This window comes from Aethalodelphis obliquidens, unplaced genomic scaffold (assembly GCF_003676395.1).
Source record: "Aethalodelphis obliquidens isolate GAN/ISIS:26980383/991018 unplaced genomic scaffold, ASM367639v1 scaffold3, whole genome shotgun sequence".
Lineage (NCBI taxonomy): Eukaryota > Metazoa > Chordata > Mammalia > Artiodactyla > Delphinidae > Aethalodelphis > Aethalodelphis obliquidens.
The window spans coordinates 18,249,120-18,272,156 of NW_020837947.1; the positions used below are offsets into that span (position 1 = coordinate 18,249,120).

Here is a 23,037-nt window from a genome sequence, read left to right on the forward strand (position 1 = left end):
CACACACACACACACACACACACACACACACACACACACACACACACCCACACACCAGTAGAGGGGATTCAGGGCAGGCAGAAACAAGAAATGAAATGTACATTGTAGGATCCACAGACTCCTAAGAAGATAGGAATGGAAACTATTGCTATCCCTTATTTTAACTGCCTTTGCTATTTTTATTATGGCCACAATTATTCTATTCTTATTAATTTATATCTATATACAAAAAATCCATAGGAATTTTGAGGAACCAGGATACAAACACTGGTCAGCTTCCAAGAAGGACATACTTTCAAACAGTCACTTCAGTTATAGCCAAAGAGTATAATAGACAAGAAGAAATTCTATTGAACCAGGTATCATGGAGATCAACTGAATAGCAAAGTCTTCCTGGGGTGCAAAATCAGACCTGATCAAGGATCTCTCCCACTGCTTGGTGGGGCCTTCACAATGTCTACCCTGAGGGATTTCAGAATTGCTATGAAGCAGTGATGGGTGTGTCTCCTGTTCTTCCATTTTCATTCATTGTTTATTCTCCGATCCACACTTGCATATAGTTGTATATTGGAGTTGCGTGGGGGAAAGGGGCAAAAATCAAATAAAGGGATGCTCTTCTAGACAAAGACATCAGTAAAAGATATATGCTGTTGTAAGTTTGGAACATTCTCTTTTTTTTTTTTTTTTTCTTTTGTGGTACGCGGGCCTCTCACTGCTGTGGTCTCTCCCGTTGTGGAGCACAGGCTCCAGACGCGCAGGCTCAGCGGCCATGGCCCACGGGCCCAGCCGCTCCACAGCATGTGGGATCTTCCTGGACCGGGGCACGAACCCGTGTCCCCCGCATCGGCAGGCAGACCCCCAACCACTGCACCACCAGGGAAGCCCAGAACATTCTCATTTTAATTGCACGAATATGAGTTCCCTGGTTGCTTTAGTGGTGTATAATTTAAGATCCTATTTGGAGAACGAAGCTGTCTCAACTAGCCTATAATACATGTCTTCTGTGAACGTTGCAAAATTCCATTGTTGACAACCTGCCATCTGGTTTTATCACAGTCTCTTAAGGGTGTAAATCTTTTTTTAAGCTCTGTAAACTGTATTTTTCAATATTTTCACTTGAAGGCCAATCTGATACGTTTTTGAAAATGATCATAAGCATTGATATAGGCCCATTTTAACATCAGCCTAATAGCTCAAATACACATTTATTCAACTAGAATCTACTGAGAGCCTACTCTGTACAGTTTTGTGCTATAATCTGTGGATAATTAAGATGCTTAATATATGACAATTATGATGTAGTTCTGGCACTCCAGGAGACTATAAACCATTAGATAACAGAGAAAAAGTCTTTCTATAAAGTATTATAAATGATCCTAATGTGACAGGCTAGTTAAACAATAATGACACAGCTGAAGAAATAAAGCTTATCGGCCAAGTTTGAAGTATCCTTGGTACTGAAGGTCCAGGGTTATTAAAATGTGCAGATGATACATGAACTTCTCATAAGGCACTTCCACTTCCCTTCAGGAAATTTTTAAATCATAATCAGTAAACCACACATGAAACTCTTTGGATTTTCTCCTGCTTTCTTCTTCTTTGTCTTTATGGATACAGAGATGACTAAAATGTTCATAAATGAAAAAGGAAGGGTAAATATAAGGAGCTGTATGAATTGTAAATTGGAAAAAAGCATCTTTTGAATTCAAATTGACTATTCTAAAAATTGTTTTCATAGAGTGTAACTTTAAAAGTTTAATGACTTCAAATGATTTGCTATGGAAAGGAAGGTCCTTATACAGCCTTTTATATTATTTGCCAAAGGTTGTTTTCCACACATCTTATTGTAGAATATGCAGACTTTGGGCACATGCTACTTCAGAAGCAACTGAATTAAAAATTGGCTGAGTTTGTGGAGAAATACATGAAAACCTCAAAGGTCCGTGAGAAAAAAAACACATAAGAACAATTTCGTATTATATTATTAATCAGTGGAATAGTCAATGATGAGGTTGTATCTAATATAATTTTGGCCATTTGTACAAGTTTAATATTCTTGGTGAAAACGGCATGTAAATTTTTTCTCAAATTCATAAAATGTTATAAAGATGATAACCGACTTAGCCCAATTTCACCCATGAGCTATAATCATCATTTATATTATTTAACCATTTTTATATTAACTGATAAGTCTTTACTATGTAACATATTAATTTGGAATAGTTTCCACTAAAGCAAACATCATTTTTTATGTTTTCTTTGTATCTGTCAAAATATATCAACCACCTACAGTGGAATGAAAGAGACATCCATATGCTATCTGAATTGGTGATTCTGAATCAACAGTTTGATAAACATTGAAATTAAAAAGTGTCATTATATTATATAGCAGATGGGGAAGTGATTTACAGATTAGTGAATTTTTATAATTACAAAATGTATTAGAAGTGTTGGGCTTATTTGAATAAGTTAGAATTGTCTAAAGTTATAGATTGAATATATATATATATATATATATACACACACACACACACGTATATATATATACCATACTCTCTCTGTCTCTCTCTCTCTATGTGTGTGTGTATATATATATATATATATATATATATATAGTAGAGTGATTTATTATATAGGTTCATTTCAAAAACAAATCGTACTGTGTGGTGGTACCGCCATCTGTGCTCATACCAAAACCAGGGATGTTTAGCCTAAAGTTCCAAGCACTTGCAAAGCCTTCAGTATGTAATGAAGCTCTTACATGAAAACACACCTGTGGTTGGAAACTATTTTATCTAAATTAGGCTGAATAAAATCTGTTTTATAATTGATTAGACAAAAAATGTTGTAACAACAGCTTGAAACAAAGTTCTTTCATAATGTTAATTTCAGAACTGTTCTGCGAAGGTCATTGAAAATTTTAATTAATATGGTATAAATAATCCCACCTGGGATATGACCCAAGCCAGGGGTCGAGGGTGGCAGCACAGTGTTTCTTCTCTGGGGTGCAGTCCATTACTGTGTGGCTCTTCTTGCCACTTCTCCCTCTATTTTCCCATTTTCAAGAATCAGTGGATGCAAGGGCTTCTTTTGAATGAGACAGAGACACAAGGTAAATATCAGTTAACATATCAGAATATATGCAACATTTCACATGCAGAATATATCCAATATGTGCCAATAGTTTATATTAACAGGGGGCTCGAGACTAGAAGTCAATGTTTTATGTTTTTGGAAACTTGATTTCTAGAAGCCAGTTAAAAGTCTATTGAAGTTGTTAGCAATTTTCTGATCCCCTTAAATGAAGACTGTCCCTGGTTACATTTCAAAAAGTACTTTAATGGATGCTTTGATTTTGCAAACGGAAAAGCCACAATGCTATTCTTCAGAGGAGGTGTTGGAGACACTGAGGAATTACATTGCTCTGATAATGATGTTTCATTATCACCGGAATTGCACCCTGGGGATTATTACTATTGACTCAGAGGCAAGCCTGTGACTGCAGAAGAGGAAAACTGTTTTCTCTGCTTTCACAAGCGGTTCTGAGAAAGGAGGGGTTGACCTTGAAGTACTTGGGGGTGTTGTAAATAGGTAGATGGTAAGAAACAAAGGAGAAAGAAACTGAATGGTAAGCCATATACTTTGTCAAAGACAACAGCCTAAGGATCGTAGGAATGATGATATGCTTTATAGCTCTACCCTGGTTAACTCCACACTATGGAGAATATTTATATGGCTATGTATTCTAAGAGAGTTATTTGTTAACTGTGATCCACAGACATTACTATCTTCACCGTCCCAGCAGTCTTTACTATTTTTCTACATGAGGATGATCTGAGTGGGGAAAATGCCACCTTTAGGGAATATTTAGGAAATATATGGTGGGGGGCATTTCAGGTTGTCCCAATAATAGGAGAGAACTACTGCTATTTATTGGTTGAAACCAAACTATGTTAGACATCCCTCAATTTTTTAAAGTTACATGGAACAAAGAATTATCTTTCCTCCTATAAATGATTTGAATGGCCCAACATTCATGTAGTCTAAAAGCAAGTTGGTGAACCAAGAACCTAACTTTGTAAGATAAATAAAACCAAAGTGTCTCTTGCATGGTTTAAAGTTCACTGAATATTTCAGGAATGCAACCATTGTGTACTGTAAGGGCAGACTAAACACTGTTATCTCTGAAAAGTGTTGTTCACTGTTTAGGAAAATGTATCACCAATGGCAACCTCATTCCAAATATTTGAGTGACAATTACACACCACCTGTATATCAGTCTGAAGTTGTACATGTTGCATTTTCAGTGACTTCACGTATAGGTATGAACATCGTAACTAGTGTTTCATGTACCACGTATTTCTAGTATAGTCACTCCAAGCATTTATACATCAATATTCATAGTACCTTATTACAAAATATTTTGATTTTATTTTTCCTTTATTTTAAAGATTGCACTCTATATTTATTTTTTATTTAGTAGAAATACTTTGTTGAATCTACCATTTTGTTATCTATTTTCTCTCCTTACCAGTTTTTCTTTGTTATTTTTCTCTCTTTTCTAACCTACTTTTGGGTTAATTGAATTATTTTTATTATTTCATTTCAATAATAGCTTATTTCCTTTGTTTTATTTTTTGCTTAAAGTTTTAAAGTTAACAATATACTTCGTGAACTTGTTGGAGCCTTCATTCAAATAATATTCTAACACTTTGTGTATTATGTAAGAACATTACAGTAGTGTACTTTTATCTCCCTGTGCTCTTTTTTTTTTTTTTTTTTTTGCGGTACGCGGGCCTCTCACTGTTGTGGCCTCTCCCGTTGCAGAGCACAGGCTCCGGACGCGCAGGATCAGCGGCCATGGCTCACGGGCCCAGCCGCTCCGCGGCATGTGGGATCTTCCCGGACCGGGGCACGAACCCGTGTCCCCTGCATCAGCAGGCGGACTCTCAACCACTGCGCCACCAGGGAAGCCCTCCCTGTCCTTTTGATGATTATATATATGTACACATATATGTATAGTGAAATGATAACCAACTTAATGATAATCAACTTAATTAATGTATCCATCACCTCACGTGGTTACCTTTTTTTTGGTTTGTGGTGAAAACACTTAAGGTCTACTGTCTTAGTAAATTTCAAGTATACAATACAATATTATTAACTGTAGTCACCATGCTGTACATTAGATTCCCCAGAACATATTCATCTTATAATTAAAAGTTCATATCCTTTTGATCAACACCTCCCCATTTCCTTTGCCTCCCAGTCCCTGGTAACCACAGCTTTAATTTCTGCTTCTACGAGTTTGACTGTTTTAGATTCCACATATAAGTAAGATTATACAGTATTTGTCTTACCATGTCTGGCTTATTTCAATTACCGTAATGTCCTCTAGGTTCATGTTTTCACAAATGGTAGAATTTCCTTTTTTTTAATGGCTGAAATATACGTATGTATATATATTTTTTATTTTCTTTAAATGTCCTTTTATCTATATATCTGTCCTTTATCTATCCATCTGTCGATGAACACTTAGGTTGTTTCCATATCTTGGATATTATGAATAATGCTGCAATGAACAAGGGGGTGCAAATATCTCTTTGAGATTGTGATTTTGTCTTTGTTTTTTTGGATATATACCTAGAAGTGGAATTACTGGGTCATGTGGTAGTTCAATTTTTAATTTTTTACAGAACCTCCACAATGTTTTCCATAGTGGCTGCCCCAATTTACATCCCCATCAACAATGCACAATGGTGGGGGACCAGAGTATTGTAGCAGCAAAATAAAATATCTAAACATGAGAGTTCTACCTTGAAAACCAAGGTTTACAGAGAGTTAGGCAACAGAGGTGTAGTGGCAAAAAACAAACCAAATCAAAACAAAAAAACCTTCATAAGCCAAGCTTATCTCTGAGATAGAGCATTATAGCTAGATAAAAGGCCATAGTTGATGATTACAGTAGGGGAGGGAGTCCTCCATCTATAAAGTTGGGAAAGTTATTCTATACTATCGATCATACATAGGAAACTTCTCCTAATAGTTCATAAAAACAAATCTTTTTAAAAATAGTGGGATAGAATCACTGACAGTAAACTGACTCAGATATGCTCTTAGGGGATCTGTATTCAAGCCTAAAGAGTAGAGGTAAGTGTCAAGAGCTATGAAGGGCCTGAGACTTTACCCTACTTGAAAATTATCAAGGTGGCCTAGAAGAATATACAGGACTCTTGGGTCAGGCACAAAAGACTTTGCTACTCATGGCATGGCAAGCTGATGAGCTTCAAGCTCATGTCCGTTACCCTGGCCCCCAAGTTCCATGGGGGCGGCAGAAGGCACAGATATGTGCTATGCACTTGGTGGGTTTGTGTCACAGCTGAGGAATCCCAAATTTAGAAAATCTAACACCCATATTTTATAGTGAGATACAAGCAAATCTGCCAAACCTCTGTGCCAGAGGGAAACATTATTTTGCTGGAAAGCAAATAAACCTTCTGTCCTCTGAAGGGAAATATTCTCTATTTCCCAGGGCTGTTCTCAGTACAAACATCCTTAAAAAGATAGTCTAGGTCTCTTTCACCAAGTGCAGACACAGCAAGAAGACAGCTGTCTGTGAACCAGAAAGCAGGCCCTCACCAGAAACCAAATCTCCTAGCACCTTAAACTTGGACTTCCCAGACTTCAGAACTGAGAAATAAATTCCTGTTGTTATAAATCAAAAAAAAAAAAAAAGTCTAGAACAAAGGTAGTTTAGTTCCTCTGCTCACAATATATTCAGAAATATGGGAAACCCATGGAGAACTGTCTTCCACCAATAAGACAGTATGTCACTGTTTCCAGATACGTTTCAGGTTATCTAACTCACTCTCTCTGAGAGGCAGCTGATGTCCCTACTGTATCAGCTGCATTTATCAAGTCAGCATTTCAGTGGATTAGGTTAGGGCTCAGCTTAGGAACACATCTTGACCCCATAGTATTTCCTTTTTATAATGGTATGTTCATTAAAAAGTTAGCATTATAATATTCTAAAAGAAAAAAATTGAAACAAGGAAAACCACCTTTAATTTTACTATCCAACATAAGTTCATGTTTACATATTAACTTTAGGCCTTAACCAAATGCAGTTTTACCTTAACCATATGTAAAGATTAACTCAAAGTGGATCATATACCTTAATATAAAACTTGAAGTATGAAAGTTCTAGAAGAAAACGTAAGAGAAAATATTTATGACCTTGGATGACACAAATATTCCTTAGGTGTGACACAGAGGCATAATCCATAAAAAGTTGATAATGGGGCTTCATCAAAATTAAAAAGTTTTTATTTATTCTATCAGAAGAATAAAAGGACAAGCCATAGACTGGGAGAAAATATTTGCAAATCATCTGTCCAACAAAGGACTTGTATATATACAGGCCCTGAATATATACAGAACTCTAAAAAGTCAATAATAAGAAAACAGGTTGATGAAAAATAAGCAAGATATTTGATCAGACACATCACCAAAAGAGTTATGTGAATGGAAAATAAGCACATGAAAAGATGCTCAATGTTATTAGTCACTAGAGAAATATAAATTAAAACCATAAGAGATACCACTACAAACCTGTTAGACAGCGAAAATGAAAAAGATTGACCATACCAAGTGTTGGTGGACATGTGGGAGAACTGTAACTTTTGGGAATATAAAATTATCCCACTGCTTTGGAATACAGGTAAAAAGTTAAACAAAATAATCATATGCATATGACATGACCCAGTCATTCCACTCCGAGTATTCACCAAGAAAAATACAAGCATATGTGCATACAAAGATTTAAGCGCGAATGTTTACAATGGCTTCATTTGTAATTGCCAAAAACTGAAAACGGCCTAAAATGTCCATCAATAGGTGAATGGATAAACAAATCGTTTTATAAGCATATAATAGGATACTACCGAACAATAAAAGGAAATGAACTAATAGGTACATAAATCAACGTGGATAAATTTCAAAATAATTATGCTAAGTGAAAGAAGCCAGACAAAAAGAGTACATATAGTATGATTCTACTTATATAAAAAAACTAGAAAATGCAAACTAATCTATCGTAACAGAAAGAACAGTGGTTGCAGGGATGAGCAAAAGGGAAGCATAACAAAAAGGAAGAAACGTTTTGTGAATGATGGATATGTTTATTATTACATCAAAACCTATTACAACTTGTGCTCTTTAAGTATGTGCAGTTTATGTCAGTTATACCTCAGTAAGCTGTTAAACATGAGGAAGGAAGGAAAATAGTTTGATGTATTTTAAAAAATTTCTGTTGACATAAAATGTTAAAGAACTTTCAACATGACTCTTAAAAAACATGTATAGTATGGTTTAATATGTATAAAACTGGACATCTCTGTGTGTATATATGCACACAAATATATCTAGGAAGATGATCAGCAGAATGTCAGTAGTTTATCTGAGTGGCAGGATTTCAGATGATTTTTTCTCCCTTCTTTTATACTTGTTATGCTTTAAGTCTTTTCTAAAGTGGACATGTATAGTTATAATAGACAAAGCAGTGAAGTTGTTAGAAAAGGAAAATAAAGACCACCATAAGAAGCTTAAAAAAGAATAGTGAGTAAAATCTGTCTAACTCTATATAAGTTATTAAAGGTAATGAGATGAAAGTGAAGCAAATAACATTCAGATAGAAAATAAGAACATACCAGAGAAGTGTGTATTAATCAGAAGAAAAATGTTGTATAGTAAAATTTTTTTTTAATTTTAGACCTTTGAAAAATCAGAAATAGAAAAATAGAAAAGCTCAGAAAAGCAATAGGTTAAAAAGTTAAAAGGTTTAAAAAAAGTTAAAAGGTTAAAAAGTATAAGAGGGCTTCCTTGGTGGCGCAGTGGTTGAGAATCTGCCTGCCGATGCAGCGGACGCGGGTTCATGCCCCTGTCTGGGAGGATCCCACATGCCACGGAGTGGCTGGGCCCGTGAGCCATGGCCACTGAGCCTGCGCGTCCGGAGCCTGTGCTCCGCAACGGGAGAGGCCACAGCAGTGAGAGGCCCGCGTACCGCAAAAAAAAAAAAAAAAAAAAAGTGTAAGGCATGATGATTATGTACCATCCATTAAGTGGAAGTGGATCATCATAAAGGTCTTCATCCTTATCGTCTTCACGTTGAGTAGGCTGAGGAGGAAGAGGAGGGGTTGGTCTCGCTGTCTCAAAGGCGGCACCGCTGGAGGAGGTGGAAGGGGAGGAGGCGGGGCAAGCACATTAGGTCTAACTTTACAGAAATACCTTCTAATTTCTGTCTGACTTTTTTGCTTTTTCATTTCTCTAAAAGTTTCTGTATGGTTCCAAGCCTTCTTCTACCGTTTGCTTTAGTTTCAGTGCCCGTATCATAGAAAGGTCTGTGTTGTAAAATAAGTCAGAAGCAGTTTTGAATAACTGGAGCCCTTCTGCCAGATTGTCTAATGTCAATCTGTTTTCTGGCACTGCTTCCTCTGTGTCTTCTTCCTCCTCATCTGGCACTGGTTTGGAAGCACTCATCTCCACCGAGTTGTCTTCTGTGAACTCCTCTGGTGTGGTATCTGTTAGCTTTTGAATTTCTCCAAGATCCTTATCTTGAAACACTTCACCCCACCCCACCGCATTTTTTTTTGGCCATATTCACAATCTCTCTCATGATTTCCTTGATTGGCTCTGTCGTAAATCCTGTGAAGTCACGCACAACATCTGGACACAGTTTTCTCCAGTAGGAATTTATTGTATTGGGCCTTCTGGCTTTCACAGCTTTCTTCTGTAACAACGATGGCATATTCAATGGTGTAATTTTTACAGACTTTCATGATGTTCTCTCTATTGGAGTTCTCTTCCATAGCATTAATAATCCTTTCCATAGAGTCCTGTGTGTAATAAGCCTTTAAATTCCTTATCGTTACCGAGTCCAAGCTTGTACTGCTCACATCACGACAGGCAAATAAGTTGAGAGACGAGGTGCTGGGGCAAGGACTAGAGACTGTATTCAGAAAGCCAGGAAACCGAGAAGGTGGTGGAATAATGTCCTAAAGAACCATCTTAACTTGGAGTAGATTCAGGCTTCTTTTATGCTAAGGGAAAAGGGGAAATGGGAGGGCTCACGATTAAAGGGTAAAGGCAGATTGCAGACTTTTTGGAGATGCCTGGCCTTCAAGGGAAGCATGACATTTCTTTGTGCTTCTGCTTGCGCATGTAGGCCGGATCACAAGGCTCCTGCAAAAACTTCAAGTTGTTAGCAGTTATTTTTACTTTACCATTCTTATATCTGCTTATTTGCAAGGTTTCTAGGCTGAAACCTTATCGACAACAAGTAATAGCCATAACTAATGCTGGACCGCGGGATGGGAACTTTCTTCGGGAAACTTACTGAACTATTTGGGCACAAGCAGTGTTTCTCTAATGTGTAACTCTTGACATGCAGGACTAAAGTAATAGAATATATAGGCTAAAGAATGAGGGAGGCAGTTCCAACAGGGTGTTAGTTCTGTTCTTCCTCTGTTACATTATGACCCCTTGATCTAGAGGCTGCATTAGAGCTGTTGTGCCTGGGGGCAAGTAGACCACTTGAACACCTTCGATGTTGAACTCATGGGGTTCTGGGTGGCCAGGGTCATTGTCCAATATCAAAAGAACTTTAAAATGCAGTCACTTACTGGCAAGGTACTTCCTGACTGACCAATCCAGAAGAAGGGGTTCCAGTGTCCAGGCCTTCTTGTGATACAACCAAGACTGGCAGCTGGTGTTTATCTTTTCGCTTCAAGGCTTGGGGGTTAGCAGCTTTATATAGGGCAGTCCTGATAAACCCAACTGCATTTGCACAGAACGGTAGCGTTATCCTATCCCTTCCTGCTTTAAAGCCTGGTGCTCACTTCTCTATCTTGCTAATAAATGTCCTTTGCGGTATTTTTTTTCCCCTAGAATAGGTACTTTTGTCTGCATTAAAAACTGTTCAGGCAGATATCCTTTCTGTTCATTTATTTAATGGCTTTTGGGAACTTGTCTGCTGCCTCTAGGTCAGGAGAAGCTGCTCTCCTGTTACCTTGACATTTGTTAAGCCAAACCTCTTTCTAAAATTATCAAACCATCCTTTGCTGGCATTAAATTTCCAGGTTTAGATCCTTCATCTTCCTTTTGCTTTAAGTCGTCATATAATGATTTTGCTTTTTCTTGAATCATATTAGAGTGTATAGGTATGCCTTTCTTAGAGCAATCCTGCACCCACAGAAAAGCTACCTTGTCAATACAAAATAAAAAGGTATTTCTCAAAAACTGCAAAGTTTTCCCACCTTCTGGCATAGCTGCAGTAATGGCTTCACAAATTTCATTTTTTTTTTTTACAATTGTCCTTATTCTGGATTCATTTATCTTGAAATGTTGGGCAATTGCAGCTGCAGACCCCAATCTATGGTACATATCAAGCAATTCAACTTTTTCTTGTAACATCAGGACTTTTCTCTGTTTCTTGGGAGCAGTTTCAGCATCACTACTGACACTTTGTATGGGTCCCCTGATGTTATTCAGGGTTTACAGTATTGCGCTGAATGCAGTGAAAAATACTCAAATTCCATGAGAGATCATTTTTTACTGCCATATGCATTTTACTGGAGAGACTACTGCTCACATGGAGATGATTAGCATCACATGGCATTTTAAGCAGATACAACACTTGAGCTCACTGCAAAAGCAACAAAATTGCTTTTTTTTGGAAGTGGCTACAAAATTATTACAGTAAATATTGGGTTGGCCAAAAAGTTCCTTCGGGTTTTTCCGGAAGATGTTACGAAAAACTGGAAGGAACTTTTTGGCCAAACTAATACTACAGATAATTTTATTCAGTTATGATTTAATACTACCTTTTTATGTTTGTTTATATTTCTCTTGACTGCCAAAGGCACCAGGTATGATCTTCAAGTGTTTATTTTGATAAATTTTAACTTTTTATAATGGATTTGTGACATCATGGTAGTAAATGATAACACAGAGTAGTGTCTACATGTATTTTATGCATTCATGACATATCTGACTTTTTCTTAATTTTTTTTATATTTCTAGACTATATAATTCATCTGTGAGGTTTTCAAATTGGTGCAAGTCTCCAAGAAATTTTTCCAATATATTTATTGAAAAATATTCATGTGTAAGTGGACCTGCACTGTTCAAACCTGTGTTGTTTGAGGGTCAACTGTACTTGAATGTCCTGATACACACACATACACACACATTTTCATGTGGATAGCTTGTATAGTAAAAATCTAAAAGTAAAGTAATTAGCTGGTTAAATTATGGTATATTTATACTATGGAATGTTGCACAGCAGTTAAAAAATAATAAATTACTTTTGACTAGATTTTGTATTGTATGGTGTGAAAAATCAAAATAAAGTGAAGTATGTATAATAAAATATCAGTTTGTAAAACAAGCCATGGTATAATATAAATATTGATGTATAATGACATGAGATAAGTGAAAAGTGTGGTAACATCCACACTAGGTTGTTCTCATGGATTATTTGGGAGGGGCTGGTAGATCAGAGGGTTGTGAAGGAAGTGCAGGCAAAGAGTAATAGAGGAAAAATGCATGTGTTTGCATATTTAAATAAGTAGATTTACACATACATATGTATAAAGAATTAAAATTTTAATAATAAAGAATTTAAATAAATGAAAAAAGTGATCTATCAAAGTGGAACAGCATTGACTGGTTCAGAAATACTATGGGAATCTTCACCTGAGAAAGTCATGAATCGGAAGTGTGCTTGGGGGGCAGTTTCCTACCATGTGTCTCAGTTAAGGCACTCACTGTATTTTTTTCTTTTAAACTAGCATACAAGAACATGCTCTATGTTACAAAAACTTCAATGCTGGTACACATAACAAAGGATGTGTGTGATCACATTCTCTATGCCTGGGTTGCTCTGACTCATTCTTAGGATTTTAACTTTTAGCACTTTGAGTGTGTGCTTAACCTACAAAAGTTCTTGCCCAATGAAGGGAGTTTGTTGGCATTCTGCTTTGAAAAAGAAAGGCAGAAGTCTGAAGCATACTTTTTTTTTTAGTACTGCTCAAAAGACAGGACTACTTTTTTTTTTGGTACCTAAAGTTTTTATTTTTTCTTACAACTTTATTGGAGTATAATTGCTTTACAAAGGTGTGTTAGTTTCTGCTTTATAGCAAAGTGAATCAGTTATACATATACATATGTTCCCATATCTCTTCCCTCTTGCGTCTCCCTTCCTCCCACGCTCCCTATCCCACCCCTCTAGGTGGTCACAAAGCACCGAGCTGATCTCCCTGTGCTATGCGGCTGCTTCCCACTAGCTATCTATTTTAAGTTTGGTAGTGTATGTATGTCCATGCCACTCTCACTTTGTCACAGCTTACCCTTCCCCCTCCCCATATCCTCAAGTCCATTCTCTAGTAGGTCTGTGTCTTTATTCCCCTCTTACCCCTAGGTTCTTCATGACATTTTTTTTTCTTAAATTCCATATATATGTGTTAGCATACGGTATTTCTCTTTCTCTTTCTGACTAACATCACTGTGTATGATAGACTCTAGGTCCATGCACCTCATTACAAATAGCTCAATTTTGCTTCTTTTTATGGCTGAGTAATATTTCATTGTATATATGTGCCACATCTTCTTTATCCATTCATCCGATGATGGACACTTAGGTTGTTTCCATCTCCTTGCTATTGTAAATAGAGCTGCAGTGAACATTTTGGTACATGACTCTTTTTGAATTATGGTTTTCTCAGGGTATATGCCCAGCAGTGGGATTGCTAGGTCATACGGTAGTTCTATTTGTAGTTTTTTGAGGAACCTCCATACTGTTCTCCATAGTGGCTGTACCAATTCACATTCCCACCAGCAGTGCAAGAGTGTTCCCTTTTCTCGACACCCTCTCCAGCATTTATTGTTTCTAGATTTTTTGATGATGGCCATTTTGACTGGTGTGAGATGATATCTCATTGTAGTTTTGATTTGCATTTCTCTAATGATTAATGACGTTGAGCATTCTTCCATGTGTATGTTGGCAGTCTGTATATCTTCTTGGAGAAATGTCTGTTTAGGTCTTCTGCCCATTTTTGGATTGGGTTGTTTGTATTTTTGTTATTGAGCTGCATGAGCTGCTTGTAAATTTTGGAGGTTAATCCTTTGTCAGTTGCTTCATTTGCAAATATTTTATCCCATTCAGAGGGTTGTCTTTTCGCCTTGCTTATGGTTTCCTTTGTTGTGCAAAAGCTTTGAAGTTTCATTAGGTCCCATTTGTTTATTTTTGTTTTTATTTCCATTTCTCTAGGAGGTGGGTCAAAAAGGATCTTGCTGTGATTTATGTCATAGACTGTTCTGCCTATGTTTTCCTCTAAGAGTTTGATACTTTCTGGCCTTACATTTAGGTCTTTAATCCATTTTGAGTTTACTATTGTGTATGGTGTTAGGGAGTGATCTAATCTCATACTTTTACATGTACCTGTCCAGTTTTCCCAGGACCACTTACTGAAGAGGCTGTCCTTTCTCCACTGTACATTCCTGCCTCCTTTATCAAAGATAAGGTGACCATATGTGCGTGGGTTTATCTCTGAGCTTTCTATCCTGTTCCATTGATCTATCTTTCTGTTTTTGTGCCAGTACCATACTGTCTTGATTACTGTAGCTTTGTAGTATACTCTGAAGTCAGGGAGCCTCATTCCTCCAGCTCCATTTTTCATTCTCAAGATTGCTTTGGCTATTCGGGGTCTTTTGCGTTTCCATACAAATTGTGAAATTTTTTGTTCTAGTTCTGTGAAAACTGCCAGTGGTAGTTTGATAGGGATTGCGTTGAATATCTAGATTGCTTTGGGTAGTAGAGTCATTTTCACAATGTTGATTCTTCCAATCCAAGAACATGGTATATCTCTCCATCTATTTGTATCATCTTTAATTTCTTTCATTAGTGTCTTATAATTTTCTGCATACAGGTCTTTTGTCTCCTTTGGTAGGTTTATACCTAGATATTTTATTCTTTTTGTTGCAGTGGTAAATGGGAGTGTTTTCTTGATTTCTCTTTCAGATTTTTCATCATTAGTGTATAGGAATGCCAGAGATTTCTGTGCATTAATTTTGTATCCTGCTACTTTACCAAATTCATTGATTAGCTCTAGTAGTTTTTTGGTAGCATCGTTAGGATTCTCTGTGTATAGTATCATGTCATTTGCAAACAGTGACAGCTTTACTTCTTCTTTTCCGATTTGGATTCCTTTTACCTTTTCTTCTCTGATTGCTGTGGCTAAAACTGCCAAAACTATGTTGAATAAGAGTGGTGAGAGTGGGCAACCTTGTCTTGTTTCTGATCTTAGTGGAAATGTTTTCAGTTTTTCACCATTGAGGATGATGTTGGCTGTGGGTTTGTCATATATGGCCTTTATTATGTTGAAGAAAGTTCCCTCTTTGACTACTTTCTGGAGGGTTTTTATCATAAATGGGTGTTGAATTTTGTCAAAAGCTTTCTCTGCATCTATTGAGATGACCACATGGTTTTTCTCCTTCAATTTGTTAATATGGTGTATCACATTGATTGATTTGCATATATTGAAGAATCCTTGCAATCCTGGAATAAACCCCACTTGATCATGATGTATGATCCTTTTAATGTGCTGTTGGATTGTTTGCTAGTATTTTGTTGAGGATTTTTGCATCTATGTTCATCAGTGATATTGGCCTGTAGTTTTCTTTCTTTGTGAAATCCTTGTCTGGTTTTGGTATCAGGGTGATGGTGGCCTCGTAGAATGAGTTTGGGAGTGTTCCTCCCTCTGTTACATTTTGGAAGAGTTTGAGAAGGATAGGTTTTAGCTCTTCTACAAATGTTTGATAGAATTCGCCTGTGAAGCCATCTGTTTCTGGGCTTTTGTTTGTTGGAAGATTTTTTTCAGTTTCAGTCCTTGTGATTGGTCTGTTCATATTTTCTGTTTCTTCCTGATTCAGTCTTGGCAGGTTGTGCATTTCTAAGAATTTGTCCATTTCTTCCAGGTTGTCCATTTTATTGGCATAGAGTTGCTTGTAGTAACCTCTCATGATCTTTTGTATTTTTGCAGTGTCATTTGTTACTTCTCCTTTTTCATTTCTAATTCTATTGATTTGAGTCTTCTCCCTTTTTTTCTTGATGAGTCTGGCTAATGGTTTATCAATTTTGTTTATCTTTTCAAAGAACCTACTTTTAGTTTTATTGATCTTTGCTATTGTTTCCTTCATTTCTTTTTCATTTATTTCTGATCTGATCTTTATGATTTCTTTCCTTCTGCTAACTTTGGGTTTTTTTTGTTCTTTCTCTAATTGCTTTAGGTACAAGGTTAGGTTGTTTGTTCGAGATGTTTCCTGTTTCTTAAGGTAGGATTGTATTGCTATAAACTTCCCTCTTAGAACTGCTTTTGCTGCTTCCCATACGTTTTGGGTCGTCGTGTCTCCATTGTCATTTGTTTCTAGGTATTTTTTGATTTCCTCTTCGATTTCTTCAGTGATCACTTCGTTATTAAGTAGTGTATTGTTTAGCCTCCATGTGTTTGTATGTTTTACAGATCTTTTCCTGTAATTGATATCTGGTCTCATAGCATTGTGGTCAGAAAAGATACTTGATACAATTTCAATTTTCTTAAATTTACGAAGCCTTGATTTGTGACCCAAGATATGATCTATCCTGGAGAATGTTCCATGAGCACTTGAGAAGAATGTGTATTCTGTTGTTTTTTGATGGAATGTCCTATAAATATCAATTAAGTCCATCTTGTTTAATGTATCATTTAAAGCTTGTGTTTCCTTATTTATTTTCATTTTGGATGATCTGTCTATTGGTGAAAGTGGGGTGTTAAAGTCCCCTACTATGAATGTGTTACTGTCGATTTCCCCTTTTATGGCTGTATTTGCCTTTTTTATTGAGGTGCTCCTGTGTTGGTTGCATAAATATTTACAATTGTTGTATCTTCTTCTTGGATTGATCCCTTGATCATTATGTAGTGTCTTCTTTGTCTCTTCTGATAGTCTTTATTTTAAAGTCTATTTTGTCTGATATGAGAATTGCTATTCCAGCTTTCTTTCGGTTTCCATTTGCATGGAATATCTTTTTCCATCCCCTTACTTTCAGTCTGTATGTGTCCCTAGGTCTGAAGTGGGTCTCTTATAGACAGCATATATATGGGTTTTGTTTTTGAATCCATTCAGCCAGTCTGTGTCTTTTGGTGGGAGCATTTAATCCATTTACATTTAAGGTAATTATCGATATGTATGTTCCTATTCCCATTTTCTTAATTGTTTTGGGTGTGTTACATAGGTCTTTTCCTTCTCTTGTGTTTCTTGCCTAGAGAAGATCCTTTAGCATTTGTTGTAAAGCTGGTTTGGTGGTGCTGAATTCTGTCAGCTTTTGCTTGTCTGTAAAGTTTTAATTTCTCCATCAAATCTGAATGAGATCCTTGCTGGGTAGAGTAATCTTGGTTGTAGGTTTTTCTCCTTCATCACTTTAAATAGGTCCCGACAGTCCCTTCTGGCTTGCAGAGTTTCTGCTGAAAGAGCAGCTGTTAACCTTATGGGGATTCCCTTATGTGTTATTTGTTGTTTTTCCCTTGCTGCTTTTAATATGTTTTCTTTGAATTTAATTTTTGATAGTTTGATTAATATGTGTCTTGGTGTGTTTCTCCTTGGATTTATCCTGTATGGGATTCTCTGTGCTTCCTGGACTTGATTGACTATCTCCTTTCCCATATTAGGGAAGTTTTCAACTATAATCTCTTCAAATATTTTCTCAGTCCCTTTCTTTTTCTCTTCTTCTTCTGGAACCCGTATAATTCGAATGTTGTGTGCATTTAATGTTGTCCCAGAGGTCTCTGAGACTGTCCTCAGTTGTTTTCATTCTTTTTTCTTTACTCTGCTCTGCAGTAGTTATTTCCACTATTTTATCTTCCAGGTCACTTATCCATTCTTCTGCCTCAGTTATTCTGCCATTGATCCCATCTAGAGTATTTTTAATTTCATTTATTGTGTTGTTCATAGTTGCTTGTTTCATCTTTAGTTCTTCTAGGTCCTTGTTAAATGTTGCTTGCATTTTGTCTATTCTATTTCCAAGATTTTGGATCATCTTTACTATCATTATTCTGAATTCTGTTTCAGGTAGACTGCCTATTTCCTCTTCATTTGTTAGGTCTGGTGGGTTTTTATCTTCCTCCTTCATCTGCTGTGTAGTTTTGTGTCTTCTCATTTTGCTTATCTTCCTTTTTTTGGGGTCTCCATTTTGCAGGCTGCAGGTTCATAGTTCCCGTTGTTTTTGGTGTCTGTCCCCAGTGGCTAAAGGTGGTTCAGTGGGTTGTGTAGGCTTCCTGGTGGAGGGGACTAGTGCCTGTGTTCTGGTGGATGAGGCTGGATCTTGTCTTTCTGGTGGGCAGGTCCACATCTGGTGGTGTGTTTTGGGGTGTCTGTGGCCTTATTATGATTTTAGGCGGCATCTCTGCTAATGGGTGGGGTTGTGTTCCTGTCTTGCTGGTTGTTTGGCATAGGGTGTCCAGCACTGTAGCTTGCTGGTCATTGAGTGAAGCTGGGTGTTGGTGTTGAGATGGAGATCTCTGGGAGATTTTCGCCATTTGATATTACGTGGAGCTGGGAGGTCTCTTGTGGACCAGTGTCCTGATGTTGCCTCTCCCACCTCAGAGGCACAGCACTGACTCCTGGCTGGAGCACCAAGAGCCTTTCATCCACACAGTGCCACCTGAGCAGGCAGCAAATCCACTGCCATTCTTTCCTTCTTAGTTTTCCTGAAATAAATTTGTTCTTTTGTTTATCTCATATAGTGAGAACTCCAGAAATGAGCAGCACAGGGTCAGTATGGCAGCTCCATAATGTCATCAGAGACCAGCCTCTTTCTGTTTTTGCTGCTAGAGTTGGAAGGTCTCCTGCAGAGGTGGGGGTGGCTATCTGAAGCATACTTTTTATTAAAATTTGTTTTTAAGTTTTATTTATTTTTGGAAGTTTTTTTTTTTTGAGTGTGTTTTTCATCCTTGAATCTAAACTCATGCAGAGCATCATCTCTACCCTATTTAATGATTTTGAAACATATTTTTTAATATATTAAAGTCTTTAAAGTTAGAGATGAAAGAGCAATAGCTATTTTTCTCATTGTTGAATTTTTCAAAGGCAATCCTATTGGTTCACTTATGATCCTGTTCTGGCACTAACTAAAAATGAAGCAATTCAGAGTGAGACACTTACATTTTATTACATTCCAAATATTTTGAGACTATTTTTATTGAAATTTTATACTCAAATCATAGCTCTCTGGGAACAACCAATAAGTTAATGTCAAAACACAGAAAGTACTTCTAAGGTGGGAAAACGTCTATTTTCATTTGGCCTAATTAATACCTTATTCTCGTCAAAAGGCAAAGTTATAGATAATTAAAAGTAGGTTTTCCCTCTTTGGAGGAAAGGGAGTATTGGGCATGTCCTGGTCACTTTTTCTTTCCTTTCTGTTTTTTTTGTGTGTCTGGAGCCGGGACCTTCTTTTCTGGCTCTAGCCGGATCGCGGCTTCCTCCGCAGCCTGAGACTCCAATCTTTGGCGCTCAGCTTCCAGTAACTTTTTTCTGTACTGTTCCCGGATATTGAAGATCTTCTGCCGGGCTTCATCTAAGGAGTCCTAATCCAAACAAACAAGCAAATAAACAAAAAACCCAAGCAAATATGATCGACTGATAGAGCCTTATTATGGTTCCATAAAAAACTGCACTCCCTTTCCTCAGGCCAACAGAATCATGTAGGAAATTATTGAAGAAAGATGAAAATTAGGTTATGGTCGCAAATGTTTCTTAGTGCATAAAACATGAGATATCAAAGGGCACATGAGATTTTACAGAATGGTAAATAAAAGTGTCAGTAGAAGAAAAATTAAGAGAAAGGTGAAGAAAGAAATGAGCAGGGATTTTGACAAAGCAACTATCTGCTTTAAATGAATTCAGGCCTAATCTGTATAAAATATGCAGCCGGTGTGTCTCTCACAGTAACTGTGCTCAGTAAATTACTAGTTCCCCATACGTATTCTAACCCTGACAAAATATATCTGATTTGCACTTGAAGAACTTTAGGTGGTATCTTTTTTCTTCCTCTCACTTACTTCAGCTTCACTTCTTAACGTGGCTGGTGCCAGCGATTTCTGAGCCTTTGGGGCATTCTGTGTAGCAAACTGGGTTGACTCTTAAGAGTTTTTCTACTGCCAGCTTAGGATTTGGCTACTTCAAGCCTGTTAATGCAATCTTCCTTCAGCTACTTTCCGACTTCACAAATATTTTGCTATTGTCTCTGCTTCCATTCTTCCCATTTTGTGGATAAATTTTCAATAGTGTATTTTAGAGGGATTTTAGGGAGTGAGTAAAATAGATGTATATAATTAATTTGCCAATTTTCTGAGAAGTTGGGAACTAAATGTTTTCAAGACTTCTTTCTACCTGGTTACAATATGATTCTATGACACCTTTTTAATATTACAGAAGAATTTGTCAATTGTGATCCAAGTATATGCCCTTTTAGACTCACCCGCATCTCCCCGTACATCTCCAGAACTCGCTCCTTTACTTTAAGCCTTTCTTCTTGCTCAATATCACGAATGCTAAGGAGTCTGGTCCTATATTGTCGAAACTGATGGACCTCCTCTGCCTTTTGCATTGCTTGCTGCTGATTCAGCTCATCCGTTTGCAGCAGAGGATCAGTATTTGTTTTTCTTGATATAAAAACATCAAAAGAGATACATAAGTCATTTGGGAACTCTAGCATGAACTTTAGCACTCAAATAATTTAAAATCATATCAGTAGGGTGGTGGTCTGAATCAAATCAAATATCAGGAACAGAAAGAATAAATCATTATTTTTACATGGGCTAGGCTCCATTTATTAAGTCACTAATATTTTAGGAAATTATTTTAGGAAAATACCAGCAAAATTAGATGTACTATTTGAAGAGGTGTTTGTGGAATTGGTGTGCGAAGCTATGAGAATATTTTGTAGGTGTTTTCTTTTTAATTTATGAAGCTAAGTAGATTTGAAAATGTTTTCAAATTGATAAATGTGCTTGAGTAACTGTCTCTATTAATCCTATTGTTTAGTTCTTAAGAAAATTCAATCTAATTAAATAATAGCAGCAGGTATGATGGGATTTTTCTGCAGCTCAACTCACCTTAACCAGGCTACAAATTAAATCTTTACAGAAAACATTTAAATGCTTTTATAACTGACTTAATAAAACATTTGTTAAATTTAATATATAAATTCTATACTTCTAAAAATTCAAATACACTTAAAATATATTAAGCATTTAATTTCAAATTTTCTGTTGTTTAGCAACTGCCTATTGACAATCTATCCAAAATTCTGTGAACACAGATGTCTGCATTAACCATGTTTATTAAAACTTACCGTACATATTGACTTAAGTCTACACATTCTAGTTTTTTTCGAATAAGTTGGGGAGGCATTTCCAAAATTGTTGGGGATCGTGAACGAGGCCCTGTTGTAAAAAAAAAAAAAAAGTCCTAGGCTTTCAAGAAAGAATCAATAATGACTAACTAAACGATTGTATATCTTGTTTAAATTGACAATATTTTGGACTTGCCTTGTTTAATACGATTTTAATGTGGTTTAATGACTTTATTGAAACGTAATTATATTTTATGTTTATCCTCTAGCTGGTGTAACTATACTTACAGTTAAATGAAGGAGATGACAAAATGAATATAGAAAAAGATAAATATGCTCTATAAGAAGAGTAACAAAATTACTCTAATTACAGTTAAATGAAAGCAGAGACCTAAAAAGGTCATATTTTGTTACAAAATTTCATTATAAACAAGTTAAATAAACTAATATTTAAAGAGCTTGGTATATCCGTGAAAGCTATGCAAAGCACTATGGGGGTGGGATATAAAAATGTTTTAAGACACAGTATCCTATCCTCAAGAAAGTTTTAGTCCAGTAGAGTAGGCAATATATAACAGGTGAACGCTGAAAATCAAATATCAGGAGATTTTTACCCCACGGACTCAAGAACCCACAAGAATAGTTTTAAGAAAGAAATTTTAGAGACTAAGATATTAACCATTCAGCCTTTCCAGCTCATTTAGTCTCTCTTTTTAAAAAATTATTGAAGTGTAATTTACATACCATAAAAATTACCAATTTTAAAAGTATAATTCAATATGTTTTAGTAAATTTACAGAGTTATGCAACCAGCACCAAAACGCTGTTTCAAAACATTTCAGTTATCCAAATAAATTCTTTTGTGCCCTCTTAAAGTTACTCTGCATTCCCACCACAAGCCCCAGGCTTTCTGTCTCTGTAGATTTGCCTTTCCTGGATATTTCATGCAAGTAGGAATCAAAAAATTAACTTTTTAAGAAACTGTCAAATCATAGTGTTTTGATTATTGTTAGCTTCATAATAAATTCTGAAATCATGAAGGTAAAATCCTTCCTCTTGGTTCTTTATGAAAATTATTTTGGTCATTCTGGGTATTTGCATTTTCATATAAGTTTTGGGATCAGCTTGTCAAATTCTGTAAAATGTCTACTAGGATTTTGATAGAAATTTATAGATCACTATAAATTTGATCTATCTAAATTCAGTATCTAAATTCAGATACACTGAATTTATAGATCAATTTAGGGAGAATTAATATCTTACTATATTGAGTCTTCTAGCCCCAAAGCATGGACTGCCTCTCTCTTTATTTAGATCTTTCAAAATTTCCTTCAGAAATGTTTTGTAATTTTCAGTATACAGGCCTTGCACTTTTGTTAAATTTAGTTCCATATATTTATTATTGATGCCATTGTGAATGAAATTGTCTTAATTTCATTTTTTGATTGCTCATTGAAATGTAGAAATAAAAATATATTAATCTTCTATCATGTGACCTCACCAAACTCACTTGTTAGTTCTAGATGATATTCTTGGTTCTTTTCCCATGATTTCTTAGGATTTTCAATATACAGGATCAATTTGTCTGACAA

At 36.3% G+C, this 23,037-nt stretch overlaps 1 protein-coding gene and 1 long non-coding RNA gene across 6 annotated transcripts in view; one reads left to right on the forward strand and one right to left on the reverse strand.

The window, feature by feature from the left end:
• Positions 1-23,037, forward strand: part of LOC113608080 (uncharacterized) — a 134,393-nt gene that overhangs the window by 20,626 nt on the left and 90,730 nt on the right. The window lies entirely within an intron of this gene.
• The window catches only part of ADGB (androglobin), a 134,031-nt gene continuing 130,286 nt past the window's right edge, over positions 19,293-23,037 (reverse strand). For 3 of the 5 annotated variants that reach the window (XM_027083903.1, XM_027083894.1, XM_027083921.1), the window contains 3 exons: positions 21,446-21,536; positions 20,570-20,753; positions 19,293-19,676 (listed from right to left, as the gene is read on the reverse strand). In XM_027083903.1, coding sequence (XP_026939704.1) covers positions 19,491-19,676; positions 20,570-20,753; positions 21,446-21,536 — 461 coding nt within the window. In that variant the 3' untranslated portion in view covers positions 19,293-19,490. Of the gene's footprint in view, positions 19,677-20,569; positions 20,754-21,445; positions 21,537-23,037 lie in introns of those variants that run through there. The other 2 variants (XM_027083912.1, XM_027083930.1) reach the window with 2 other exon arrangements.